General features: G+C 37.3%; 1 protein-coding gene across 1 annotated transcript in view; it reads left to right on the forward strand.

Moving 5' to 3' along the window:
* The window catches only part of LOC121378645 (serine/threonine-protein kinase SMG1-like), a 119,024-nt gene that overhangs the window by 43,846 nt on the left and 62,256 nt on the right, over window positions 1-12,922 (forward strand). The window contains exons 15-23 of the mRNA XM_041506913.1: window positions 1,443-1,573; window positions 3,373-3,534; window positions 4,417-4,526; window positions 5,612-5,708; window positions 6,903-7,004; window positions 7,959-8,141; window positions 9,090-9,192; window positions 10,016-10,217; window positions 11,861-11,991. Of these exons, the coding sequence (XP_041362847.1) occupies window positions 1,443-1,573; window positions 3,373-3,534; window positions 4,417-4,526; window positions 5,612-5,708; window positions 6,903-7,004; window positions 7,959-8,141; window positions 9,090-9,192; window positions 10,016-10,217; window positions 11,861-11,991 (1,221 nt within the window). The remainder of the gene's footprint in view (window positions 1-1,442; window positions 1,574-3,372; window positions 3,535-4,416; window positions 4,527-5,611; window positions 5,709-6,902; window positions 7,005-7,958; window positions 8,142-9,089; window positions 9,193-10,015; window positions 10,218-11,860; window positions 11,992-12,922) is intronic.

Here is a 12,922-nt window from a genome sequence, read left to right on the forward strand (position 1 = left end):
AGGGGTGGGTATATGGTAGTCATAGGGGTGGGTATATGGTAGTCATAGGGGTGGGTGTATGGTAGTCATAGGGGTGGGTGTATAGTAGTCATAGGGGTGGGTGTAATCATAGGGGTGGGTGTATGGTAGTCATAGGGGTGGGTATATGGTAGTCATAGGGGTGGGTATATGGTAGTCTTAGGGGTGGGTATATGGTAGTCATAGGGGTGGGTATATGGCAGTCATAGGGGTGGGTATATGGTAGTCATAGGGGTGGGTATATGGCAGTCATAGGGGTGGGTATATGGTAGTCATAGGGGTGGGTATATGGTAGTCATAGTGGTGGGTATATGGCAGTCATAGGGGTGGGTATATGGTAGTATTGTTGATTATTCACATAAAAAGTCTGTTTTGTTTAATCACACCACTGAGCACATAATATACAGCTCTTTTTATATTTTTATTTTTATTTTTTTAAAACCTTATTATCCCCAGATCGATGACAATGTCAGGGGTGGCGAGCCCTGAATCACTACCTTACAATACAGTAATAATATAATCATCAGCTATTTTTTTAAATTATTATTATTATTAATTTTGTTTAAAACTTAATTATCCCCAGATCAATGACAATGTCCGGGTTGGGAAGCCCTGAATCACTGCCTTACAATAGAGTAATAATGTAATCATCAGCTATTGGATGTCAGTATAGAGAAAACCAGCTACATTGTTTTTATTAGCAACAAGGGATTTTTTTGTATGTACTTTCCCACATACTGGACATCACATACCACAGTCTTTGATATACTAGCCATGGGGCTCTGTTTGGGATGGGGGAAAGCCCACTGAATCCACTGAGGTGGTTTGATCTCAGGCGAGCGTTCTACTGACTGAGCTAGATCCTGCCCCTTATTCATGTAAATGGGGCAGTGAACGTTGTATAGTCATGAGATCGATGTAGTTCATTGGTAGAGCACCTGCCTGAGGTGCAGTGGTTGTAGGATCAATTGTCCATGGTAGATCCGTTACATTTTTCCAATCTCCCATCTCAACCAGTACATCAAGACTGGAATATCAAAGGCTGTGGTATGTGCTATCCTGTGTTGGGAAGTATATAAAAATGCATTGCTGCTACCCATTTAGAATTTCCTGAAAAGTATAGGATTTTCTCTCCTCTCTCAATATCTCAGGGGTGGGAATTCTCCTCGGATCAGCTGTTTTTCTCTCATGGAACATTGCGTTTCCTTGCATTTTAATCGTCATTTACTCCAAAATGTGTCAGATTGCACAGATTTTAATCTAGGATTTCAAGAATTTCCAGGACCCCTCTAGATTTCCTCTTTTTTACAGTTCACCAATTCCCATCCCTGATATCTAGACTGTGTATTAAATAACCATTTATTAAACACCACATTGCTGTGTTATAAAATGTGTTGAGGTGTCATCCTTTTCCCCTGTTTCAGATGTGGGCTCTGTCTCCAAGCGTGTTCGACCTGCTCAGCCAGCGACTCCAGCTGACGAACCTGTGGATCGCTCAGTGCTACCCGGCCATACAGTACAGCATTGTCCAGGCCCTCTACTCACACTGCTGCAGGTGAAGTGGTTTACTCTCTCTCACAACTGGGAGCTAGAACAAATAAAATTGTTACAGATGCTTTCTCCACTGTTCTCTGTAACAATGCATTGGAACACATTGTCATATCACTACAGTGAACTATATACATTGATGGTTGAAGACACACAGGTTTTTTAATAACAGCAGTAACCGTTGTGTTTGTACTTTGTATTTGGAAATAGTGTTTTACCCAGTTGGTAAAGCGCTTGACTGATGCACAGTTGATTTAGGATCGATCTCTGTCGGTGGGCCCATTAGACTATTTCTCGTTCAGCCAGTGCACCACAACTGGCCTGATTCTTATAAAAAAAATTAGAGTCTAGACTCGAGACTCTAATAGAGTCTGAGACAGTAATGTCATGACAACGCCATACAAGTTATATGTGTTTGACGTCATTAGTGATTGAGTCTGGACTCTAAAAAGTTTTATAAGCACGGGCCCTTGTATATCAAAGGCCATGGTATGTACTATCCTGTCTATGGGATGGTGCATATATAAAGATCAATTGCTACTAATGGAAAAATGTAGCGAGTTTCCTCTCTAAGACTATATGTCAAAATTACCAAATGTTTGACATCCAGTAGCCAGTGTTTACTAAATCAATAGGCTCTAGTGGTGTCATTAAACAAAACAGACTTTAATTATTTGGATACAGTGTTATAAGTTAGGGAGGTGAGATTGTAGCTTTGAGTTTTTAAGGTAGAGTCAAAAACTACATAGCACCATATATAAGTATATGCCTAAATGGGGAATATATTTCACTTCACAATCTCAAAGCAACCACAGCACATGCAGATGATGGTGATGCCTGAAATTCACTGGACGTGGAATATAAACATATTTTATGTAACCTAAATTAATGACTACATCTAAAGGCATGATGTTGATGATCAGGGCCCCGTTTCACGAAGCGATCTTATCGCTAAGATCACCTTAAGTGTATGAAGTAGTTCTTAATGCTAAGATCGCTTCGTGGAACGGAGCCCTGTTCTAAATAGTCATCAAATCATCTTGAAACTCAGTTCTGTTTCAGCTGCAATCTAGTTCAATACCAAATACTACTACTAATATATTATTAATACGAAATTTTTATTTATCAATTGTGCCCACGGACCCAGATCAATTGAATCTGAGAGTTGCAAAACACATACACAGTTATTTTGAGGCTTACTCATTCAGTTGGCAGAAAAACAGTTTATTCGTTTAACTGTTTTAAAAGTAAATGACATACAATTAAAGCAATTACATAATTATGGATGTTAAATCAATATCCTTTGAGACATGCACTCATTATTTTTCCATGGTCATTTTGAGTATTAAAGGGACACACCCTAGTTTCAACCCATAAAAATGCACACTAAGTTTAGTTAATCTACAAACCTGTAACACATTTGGATAAAATTACAATTGAGTGAAACATGAGTCTGTGACTTTGAAATGGTGAAATACTCTTTAAAAATAGACTAAAACTTGACTCCATAACTGTTACTTCTCAAACCCACATGCTTTTTAAAAAATATGAGAAATACATTTTGTGATATTAAAAACACCAGGATTGCCAAAAACACTTCAAATGTACGGAAATGGATAATATAAACAATAAAATTTTAGTAAAGTATGATTTCAGTTATCAAAAACAGCTCTAATAGTAAAAAATATGCCTTAGTGTTTAAAGACTAGGGTATGATCCTTTAAGATTTTTTTACCACCTGGGTTTTTTCACAAACAAAAGTCTGCTGCTGGTAATATACTAACAATATCTATTACTTTCTTACAGACATGGTAATTTTGTGTCGAGCAGTTCTTTGTTGACAAGCGCTGTTGCTCCCGACAGTCCGAGCATGTCTACGATGAGTCAGCTGACCCGCAGTCACTTCACGCAGGTCCTACACCTCACAGAACAGCTGCTGTCAGAGACTAAGGTCTCCTACGATGTCAGGTAGATACTGTGTTTTACAATTTCATTGTATACTTTGTATTCCTAATAACAGTGTACATACTGAAAACATTAAAATGGCATTTTTCAGATAAAGTTTGAAACATTTAGCATAGGTACTGTGTAAGATGATTTGTCATACCTTCATAAAAGCAAGTTCTTTTCAACATCACCTGTCCTCATGACTAGTGCATATTCCCTACGGTTAGTAGACTGGTCCGAACATCTCAACAGCCAATGGGATGGCCTAAATTCTTCTACTGTGTACCCCCTTCCTTCTTTTTCCTTCACTTCTATGGTTCGGACATTCTTATTTTCGCTCCATCGTAATCTGAGCCATCGGTTTTAAGTACTATTTTACTCATTCACAAAATAACAGTGAGATGGAAAAACTTATAATGGATCTATAAACAACATATGCTTTATACAGCTTAAATATATTTCACTGTATAATTTGTATTCTCAGTAACAGTGTATGCACCAAAAACATTAAAATGACATCCTTGTTTTCAGATAAAGTTTGGAACGTTTAGCCTAGGTATTTTGTAAGATGATTTGCGATACCTTCGTAAAAGCAGAAGTGGGAATAGCAAATTTTACTCATTCACAAAATATCAGTGAACCGGCAAACATTATGATCATAGATCAATAAATAACACATGCTTTTTAAATTGCTGTAACTTTATTTATATCTCAAAATTAAACTAAACATTAAAACATTCATCCAGTATATACATGCTATCCTGCAATCTATGCAGGATATATGACTCGAAAAATTTCTCTATTTTTAGTTGTGTTTGATAAGTGTTTGTTTTTGAAGTATTGATTAACAGAATCTGATATATTTTGTTAACAAAGAATTTTATATTTTTTTTCTGTTTCTAGGTGTTTGGTGCTCAAGTGGATTTCTGAAATAATTGTCAACTTGCAGACCACTCCACATGTGTACATGAGTTCAGCATTTCTCAGTCTGATGCAGGCTCTCGTTCAACAAGGTTTGTTACATTTGTTGTTGTTTTATAATGCTTGACTTGTAAATTAAGTTCTTAACACACTTGTAGCTTATAAGTAAGGAAAAGTAAAGTTTGTTTTATTTAACGACGCCACTAGAGCACATTGATTTTTTATCTTATCATCGGCTATTGGACATCAAACATATGGTCATTCTGACACTGTTTTTTTAGAGGAAACCCACTGTCGTCACATAGGCTACTCTTTTACGACAGGTAACAAGGGATCTTTTATTTGCGCTTCCCACAGGCAGGATAGCACAAACCATGGCCTTTGTTGAACCAGTTATGGATCACTGGTCGGTGCAAGTGGTTTACACCTACCCATTGAGCCTTGCAGAGCACTCACTCAGGGTTTGGAGTCAGTATCTGGATTAAAAATCCCATGCCTCGACTGGGATCCGAACCCAGTACCTACCAGCCTGTAGACCAATGGCCTAACCACAACGCCACCGAGGCCGGTGTAGTAGCTTATCAGATGCATATATTTAGAATTATCATAATTGTAACTAGATCATGTCATTATTTGATGATTCAAACCTTAGTGTAATATTTTTAACTATGTTACATGGTTCTTTACTGCAACAGTTAATAATATCCACTGCATAGCATTATGGAACTGTCATTTTGGCTTTGTACGCAATAAATATTTGATATCTTTGCATAATTGTATTCTGACCAGCCTCAATGTTGTTGTGGTTAAACGATCAGACATAAGGCTGGTAGGTACTGAGTTCACATCCCAGTACCGGCTCCCACCCAGAATGAGTTTTAACAACTCAATGGTTTGGGTTAAGACCACTACACCAACTTCTCTCTCACTAACCTCTAACAACTAACCCATTGTTCTGGACAGACAGCCCAGATATCTGGGCCCAGTAACACAAAACACTTGTGTTACCGGGTCCAGAGGTGTATGCCCAGGACAGCGTGCTTGAACTTTAAGTTCTGTATCTGAATTGGGCGTTAGATTCTTATTTCTTTAGCTGTATGATGTAATTTTTAATTGTGCGTTTAGTAGTATCATGCTACTGGCAGATATTTAACTTGTGGAACTGTCATCTTTTCAGGATTCCACCATGAGCAGCCAGTGTTCATTGCAGCCAGTCAGTGCCTGACAAGCTTATTCAAGACCACTCTAGCGTTTCCAAAGCGCATTGTCAAAATGTTTGTGATTTTTTTTTTTTTTCATAGCTATTTTAGCTATTCATAGCTACCTTCCCAAAAATGCTTTGATTAACAAAATAAGCATACACATATCTGTCATCTGTGGATGATCCAGAGTAGAGTACATTTTTTATTTAAACATATGTAGAAAAATTAGAATATAACGGGATTTGCTTGCTCTGTAACCAACATTGTCAAATAAATTTAAATTATATTTGCATTAACACATTTTTGTCTCACCTTTAGGAAGTAAAAAAAAAAGATATAAGTAATTATTTTCCGGAAGCAACATCTTTTGTGTTTAAGTTTAATGTTCAAATGTCATGTTTTGATTTCTCACAAATTAAGTTTCTCAGGTTAATGAAACTTGGTTTATAATGCAAATTTATGGTAGGCAAGACATTTAATTCCACAGAATTCTATTCTTTGCGAAATATTTTTTAACACATTTGATTTTCTTTAATGTGTTTTAATTTGGAAGTGTGTGCATTCCAGTTTTAACAAGTTTGATAGCCTTTAATGTTTTTTGATTTGGTTCCTCAGGTGTTTAGAAGTGTGTGCATTCCAGTTTTAACAAGTTTGATTACCTTTAATGTGTTTTAATTTGGTTCCTCAGGTGTTTGGAAGTGTGTGCATTCCAGTTTTAACAAGTTTGATAGCCTTTAATGTTTGTTGATTTGGTTCCACAGTTGTTGGGAAGCGTGTGCATTCCAGTTTTAACAAGTTTTATTACCTTTAATGTGTTTTAATTTGGTTCCTCAGTTGTTTGGAAGTGTGTGCATTCCAGTTTTAACAAGTTTGATAGCCTTTAATGTTTGTTGATTTGGTTCCTCAGGTGTTTGGAAGTGTGTGCATTTCAGTTTTAACAAGTTTGATTGCCTTTAATGTGTGTTGATTTGGTTCCTCAGGTGTTTGGAAGTGTGTGCATTCCAGTTTTAACAAGTTTGATAGCCTTTAATGTTTGTTGATTTGGTTCCTCAGGTGTTTGGAAGTGTGTGCATTTCAGTTTTAACAAGTTTGATTGCCTTTAATGTGTGTTGATTTGGTTTCTCAGGTGTTTAGAAGTGTGTGCATTCCAGTTTTAACAAGTTTGATAGCCTTTAATGTGTGTTGATTTGGTTCCTCGGGTGTTTAGAAGCATTCCAGTTTTAACAAGTTTGATTGTTTTTAATGTGTTTTAATTTGGTTCCTCAGATGTTTGGAAGTTTGTGCATTCCGGCTGACCGATACCAGAAGGGTCGTGCGTGAAGCGTATGGGAACCTGCTCAAGTTGCTTCCCTTGGATGGTGTGGCCAGGTTAGTGTTACTACGTGTATATTAATATAGTTATGAGTTTCAGTGATACATGCTGAAACACTGGTTCTCATTGCTGTAAAAAATCTTAGTTAGCATTGTTCCTATTTGAATGCAATAGAAAGGAGTGGAATTTAACAACATATACTCACTCTATTTTATTCCTTACTAGCTTGTATGCCTACCAGTTTGTTTATTCTCATTATGATGTTAATTTTTACATTGACGAAACGTCGAATATGTTATATATTTAATTCCAAAGTAGTTTTTTAATGGAATTTTTTTTTTTCTTCTTAACTAATTTAAAAAAATGTAATTAATAATTTTTTATAACGTGCACTTAGATGAACATCTATGAATCAGTTTATCATTTATTCTAAATTTTAATGTTATTTATTTGTCATATTTGTATTTTTGGTGCAGTTCTTTACACTGTTTTAATTTAACTCTTAAATGTTTATGTATTTTTGGTGCTGGGGTGTCATTAAACAATCATTGTTTAAATGACTTAAAATGTAGTTTAAATTTACAGCTATGTAATTACACAAGTTACAAGGGTATGAAGGTTTCTATGTCTACAGTAAAGATTTTCTTCATTGAAAACAACTAAACGTCACATCACGTCAAAACAATCCTTAGAAAGTCTCCCTGGTGTAGTGTACTTGTCTAAATATGACATATTCAAGACCCTTACGATGTTTACTTTTATATGATGTAAACTTTCCATGTAAATGTAATGCTTTTTATTTGCATAGTCGCAGACCAAATACCATGAAATGCCTTTAATATAAGTCGCCATGTGTATTGTACTTAAGAGGGCCTCGTAAGTTGTCAAACTTGTGTCCGATTCTTTTGTTCTTTGTACAATAAAATATGTTTTCAATCAAACATTCCTTCATTCATATTGTGGCAGGCGAGATATTTAACTGCATGGGAATGTTGTTTTGTAATTCACAGCAGCAGCCTGGTGTTTGAGGCGGAGGAGGACGGACTGGCCAGTCAGCGCCGTGACAAGGCGGCCGGGATGAAGATGGCCTGGCTGGCTCGCAGGAACCACATCGGAAAACCCTCCATGGGAACCTTCCACTCACACAACTTCAGACATGTCATGGCGTTCATACTCAATGGAACTCCACCCAGGTTTGTTCTACCAGCCACCCACCGACCCCAGTCCAAAGTTTTCAATTAAGGCCGACGACAGACAGTTCCCACACCATGAGTTTGGCATCGTACATGACAAATATAACTTATCCATTGTTGTTGTTTTTTAGTTTTTTGGTTGTTGTTTTTTTTCAACTTAAATTTAGTATTTTGTCTTTAACTATGCAAATTAAAAACATACCAATATGTAAACAGTATTGTCTGTCACTACATAACTTAGAACTATTTTGTAAGTAAGTACACCAGTAAAAAAAAAAAATTCTAATGTTGTGAACCATAGGAATAATATAGCTGTTTTTTAAATGAAATGATGTCAGTATTCAAATAAAGTGACTGCATTGCCCTACAAAAATAATAAACTGGGTACATGACGCTTCCATTGTCATCTTGGAAATGTTTAAATGCAAAATTGCTATAATTGGAAGCTTTTTTTTTAAAAAGAATACTAGTGTATGAAACTGTGAACAAAATATTGTAATTTAAAACAATTATACGAAATATGGATATGCAGTAAATTTATGGTAAGATGTGTTGAATTTATTGTGTACAAAACAAAATTGATGGTGAAGAAATTGTTGTTGACTGTAGTCCTTTATTTTGTGTTGTCATGCATCGGAATTGCTGTGTATATAAATGTCGATCAAAATGGGGGGAGGTGGGTGTACGATCTCAGTGATAGTGCACTCACCCAACATCTCACTGGACTCAGTTTTTCCCCCATGTCATCCATCCTGTGCTATGTTTTGTCCTGTCTGTAGAAAACGCATATAAAAAGATCCCTTGCTGCTTTTTGGAAGAAGTAACCTTTGTGGCTGCAGCACATTTATCCTCAACCAAAGGTCAAAATATTAATTTGTTACGTCACTAGATAACCGTAGTTTAAAATATTTTGTTGTGTTGTTAAACCCAACATTCTTTTCCTTACAGCCAAAATGGTTGTTTTCACTGGCTTGAGGCTATGTTTCACAGCTGTCAGAGATCTGAGAAAGATGTCGACAAAAGCTTGGATACTGTCACACTGTCTGATGTGGTAAATATTCAATTCACTTTTTGCTTATTTTAAATGTATATGTTTGACTCTTTAATTGTTTAGATTATGACACATTTTGAATATGTCTTTAAAAAAATGAAGTTCATTTATCTTTCAAAAAGGCAAGAATTTTGAATATTGGAAAGTAAATGTGCAACATTTTAGTCATAAGTATACAAAATATATGTCTTAAAGTATTGGGTGGGTTTTTATTCCAAGAATAAAAGAGGAATATTTACCAATTTTGCTATTATAAGAACTGTTTAATGTTATATTATAATAATTGTTTCTTAATCAGTTTTCCTATCTTAAAAAGTGGTTTGTTTCTGTCACTAAAAACCAGTTATTTGCCTTTTTGACACCATAGGGTGCGGGATGTAGCCCAGTGGTAAAGTGCTTGCTTGATGCACGGTTGGTTTAGGATCGATCCCCATCGCTAGCCCCATTGGGCTATTTCTCGTTCCAGTCAATGCTCCACAACTGGTCTGGGATCAATCGCCGTCAGTGGGCTCATTTGGCTATTTCTCGTTCCAGCCAGTGCACCACGATTGGTATAACAAAGGCCGTGGTATGTACTATCCTGTCTGTGGGATGGTGCATATAAAAGATCCCTTGCTGCTAATTGAAAAGAGTAGCCCATGAAGTGGCGACAGCGGGTTTCCTCTCTCAATATCTGTGTGGTCCTTAACCATATGTCTGACGCCATATAACCGTAAATAAAATGTTTTGAGTGTGTTGTTAAATAAAACATTTCCTTCCTTTTGACACCTACTGGTGTAAGTGATGCTGTTTGGGTGTGCTAACTTGACTGGTTTCTCCACAGATTGATGGGAACCAGTCTCTGCTCTGGTTCTGGACCACCTGGGAGAGTGCCCAGTTCTGCGTTCTCGCCCGACTACGCACGCCGCTCGGAAAACCGCAGGAGACTTTCATGACCATCGAGAGTGTCCTCAAGTCGTTTGCATCGGAGGTCAAAGGTCATTCCGAGTCTGAGGATGATCCTTCTACACCAGAAAATACTAAGAGTATGTATTGCTAGCAGTGTTGTAGAGTCAGATCATGACACATTTTTAAAAGTCTGCCCTCATATTTTCGAAGCTATCTTAGCGCTACAATATCGTAAAACTATCATAGGCTATGATGAACGTTGTAATTCACAACAGTTTTGCAATATCGTAGCACTGAAAATATTGGCCCTGTTTCTTAAACTTATGTATTGCCAGCAGTGTCATAGAATCGGATCATAACACATTTTAAAATCTGCCCACATATTTTCAAAGCTATCTGTGTGCTAGAATATTGTAAAACTGTCATAGGCTATGTAACATGTCATAGCCCCCGACACTTTTACAATATCGTAGAGCTAAGATAACTTGGAAAATATGGGTCCTGTTTCTGAAACATGTTTTTGCCAGCAGTGTCAGAATCGGATCATAACTTATTTTAAAAAGTCTGCCCACATATTTTCAAAGCTATTTTAGCGCTACGATATCGTAAAACTGACATATTGTAACCCCTGACAGTTTTACAATATCATAGCATTAAGATAGCTTTAAAAATATGGTCTCTTGTTTCTTAAACTTATGTATTACCAGCAGTGTCATACAGTCAGACCTTTGTGGCACCAATGATGTCACGTTTTAAGGTTACACACCACCATTAATTATTCCATGCCGTTCAATGCAATTTCTATGTCAGAATGTATTCTGTGAAAAAATACAACACTGTCGAGAGGGTCATGTGACAACTCATTTTAGGTAGTGCTCTCAACTGACATGTACTGTATGAAAAATCAACATAGGTCGACCACAAATGTTTTCAATTAATGGCCCCTATGCCCGGCCACTGCCTCGTGTTGCTGTTACACAAGTGGCACCATACTACATGCACAGTTGTTATCAGTTAGTACTACATATAGCAAGTTACTTCAAACTAATGGGTTATTTAAATACTACAGTGGTCAAATTATGTGTAATCATAAACGAAAGATTTCAAAAAGCATATCCGAATTTTGTAGTATTTTGTTTTATGAGGAACTATTTCCTAAACCTGACTATATTAAGCTGCTACAGCAAGTAATGACACGACAGACGGTGGTGTGTTGCCTTGTTTATTTCCAGCAGTGTTGATGTTGATATTGATGTTCAGTTACTTCCAGTTAAAAACACCTGTATTGTTAAGAAATGTAAGCAGCAGCTGACGGAGTGTTCACTTTCAGGGGACAACGGGGCGGGACGTAGCTCAGTGGTACAGTGCTTGCCTGATGCGCGGTCGATCTAGGATCGATTCCCGTCGGTGGGCCCATTGGGCTATATCTTGTTCCTGCCAGTGCTCCCCAACTGGTGTAACAAAGGCCGTGGTATGTACTATCCTGTCTGTGGGATAGTGCATATAAAAGATCCCTTGCTGCTAATCGAAAAGAGTAACCCATGAAGTGGCGACAGCAGGTTTCCTCTCTCAATATCTGTGTGTGGTCACTAACAATATGTCGACGCTATATAACCGTAAATGAAATGTGTTGAGTGTGTCATTAAATAAAACATTTCCTTCCTTCCTTCCTCTCAATATCTGTGTGTGGTCCTTAACGATATGTCTGACGCCATATAACCGTCAATGAAATGTGTTGAGTGCATCGTTAAATAAAACATTTCCTTCCTTTCTTCTACAGGGGACGATAAGCCAGGGGAGTACAGCACACTGCGTCGCATCCACCTGTTACTGCAATTCATGGAGCATCTCGAGAAGCTACTCTACAACGCGTACGAGGGCTGTGCTGTAGCCATGCCCGTCTACCCTAAAGTAAGTTTTAACTACAGGGAGACCCCTCTTAAACCTTTCGGACTAAAATTCTGGGCCCACTTTCAATAAACATTGTAAGCCTAGTTTTGGACGTAAACGTAAATCTACGACTAAACCACAATTCTTATTACTGTTATAGTACAACAAATATAGTTAGAAGTACATGTATTTCATTTCATTTCATCCTTAAAATGCTCCATTTTCCGTAATGATGTAATTTTCTTGGTGAAATAGATGCCAAACACGTGTAAATATAATCCCGGTATAACTGCTAGTCGCAGACGTAAACTTACGATGTTTTGTGAAATTGGCCCCTGATGTTAAAGGATATCTAGTTTAGAGAAGTTATGTTCTGTACCAGTATTTAAAAAGGGAATGTTAAATTAGATTTACAGAGGGTCCAGTTTTGAGTGCTTTCATTGTAGGAAAATATACTCGCAACACGTATCTGAAAGACTTGCTGTACTTTGTGGGGGGAAATGCTACACTGCTTGCTACCAATTAATAGAGTAATCACATCCTAGCAGCCCTAAGTTCAGCCAGCGAACATTTTGCTAACGTTCTCAAACTATTTGATTGGTTTCCAACGCGGCCATTTGGTTTAACGTGAAGCGCATAAACCAGTCCAGCAGACGTTTTTCTGCACGGTCTGGCTGAACAAAACCATGGTGTCTTAAAATCTCTAGACCATGTTCTGGAGGACAAGCAATTGCAGTCGCTAGACTGGTTTTTGCGGCTAATGTTATATGAATGTGATGTGACAGAAGATGATATAGTATCAGTTCTATTGTTAATGAGCACTTATTCTCCAAAACATGCCACAGGTGTTACAATTGCCATGCCTGACCTAAACTTTGTGCTGATCAAACAAGGAGCTGGGGTGTTCTTGACTTCATTCTTTTGACTATATACAAGATCATATATCTGGACT

The sequence above is a fragment of the Gigantopelta aegis genome, chromosome 8, assembly GCF_016097555.1.
Source record: "Gigantopelta aegis isolate Gae_Host chromosome 8, Gae_host_genome, whole genome shotgun sequence".
NCBI classification, from domain to species: domain Eukaryota; kingdom Metazoa; phylum Mollusca; class Gastropoda; order Neomphalida; family Peltospiridae; genus Gigantopelta; species Gigantopelta aegis.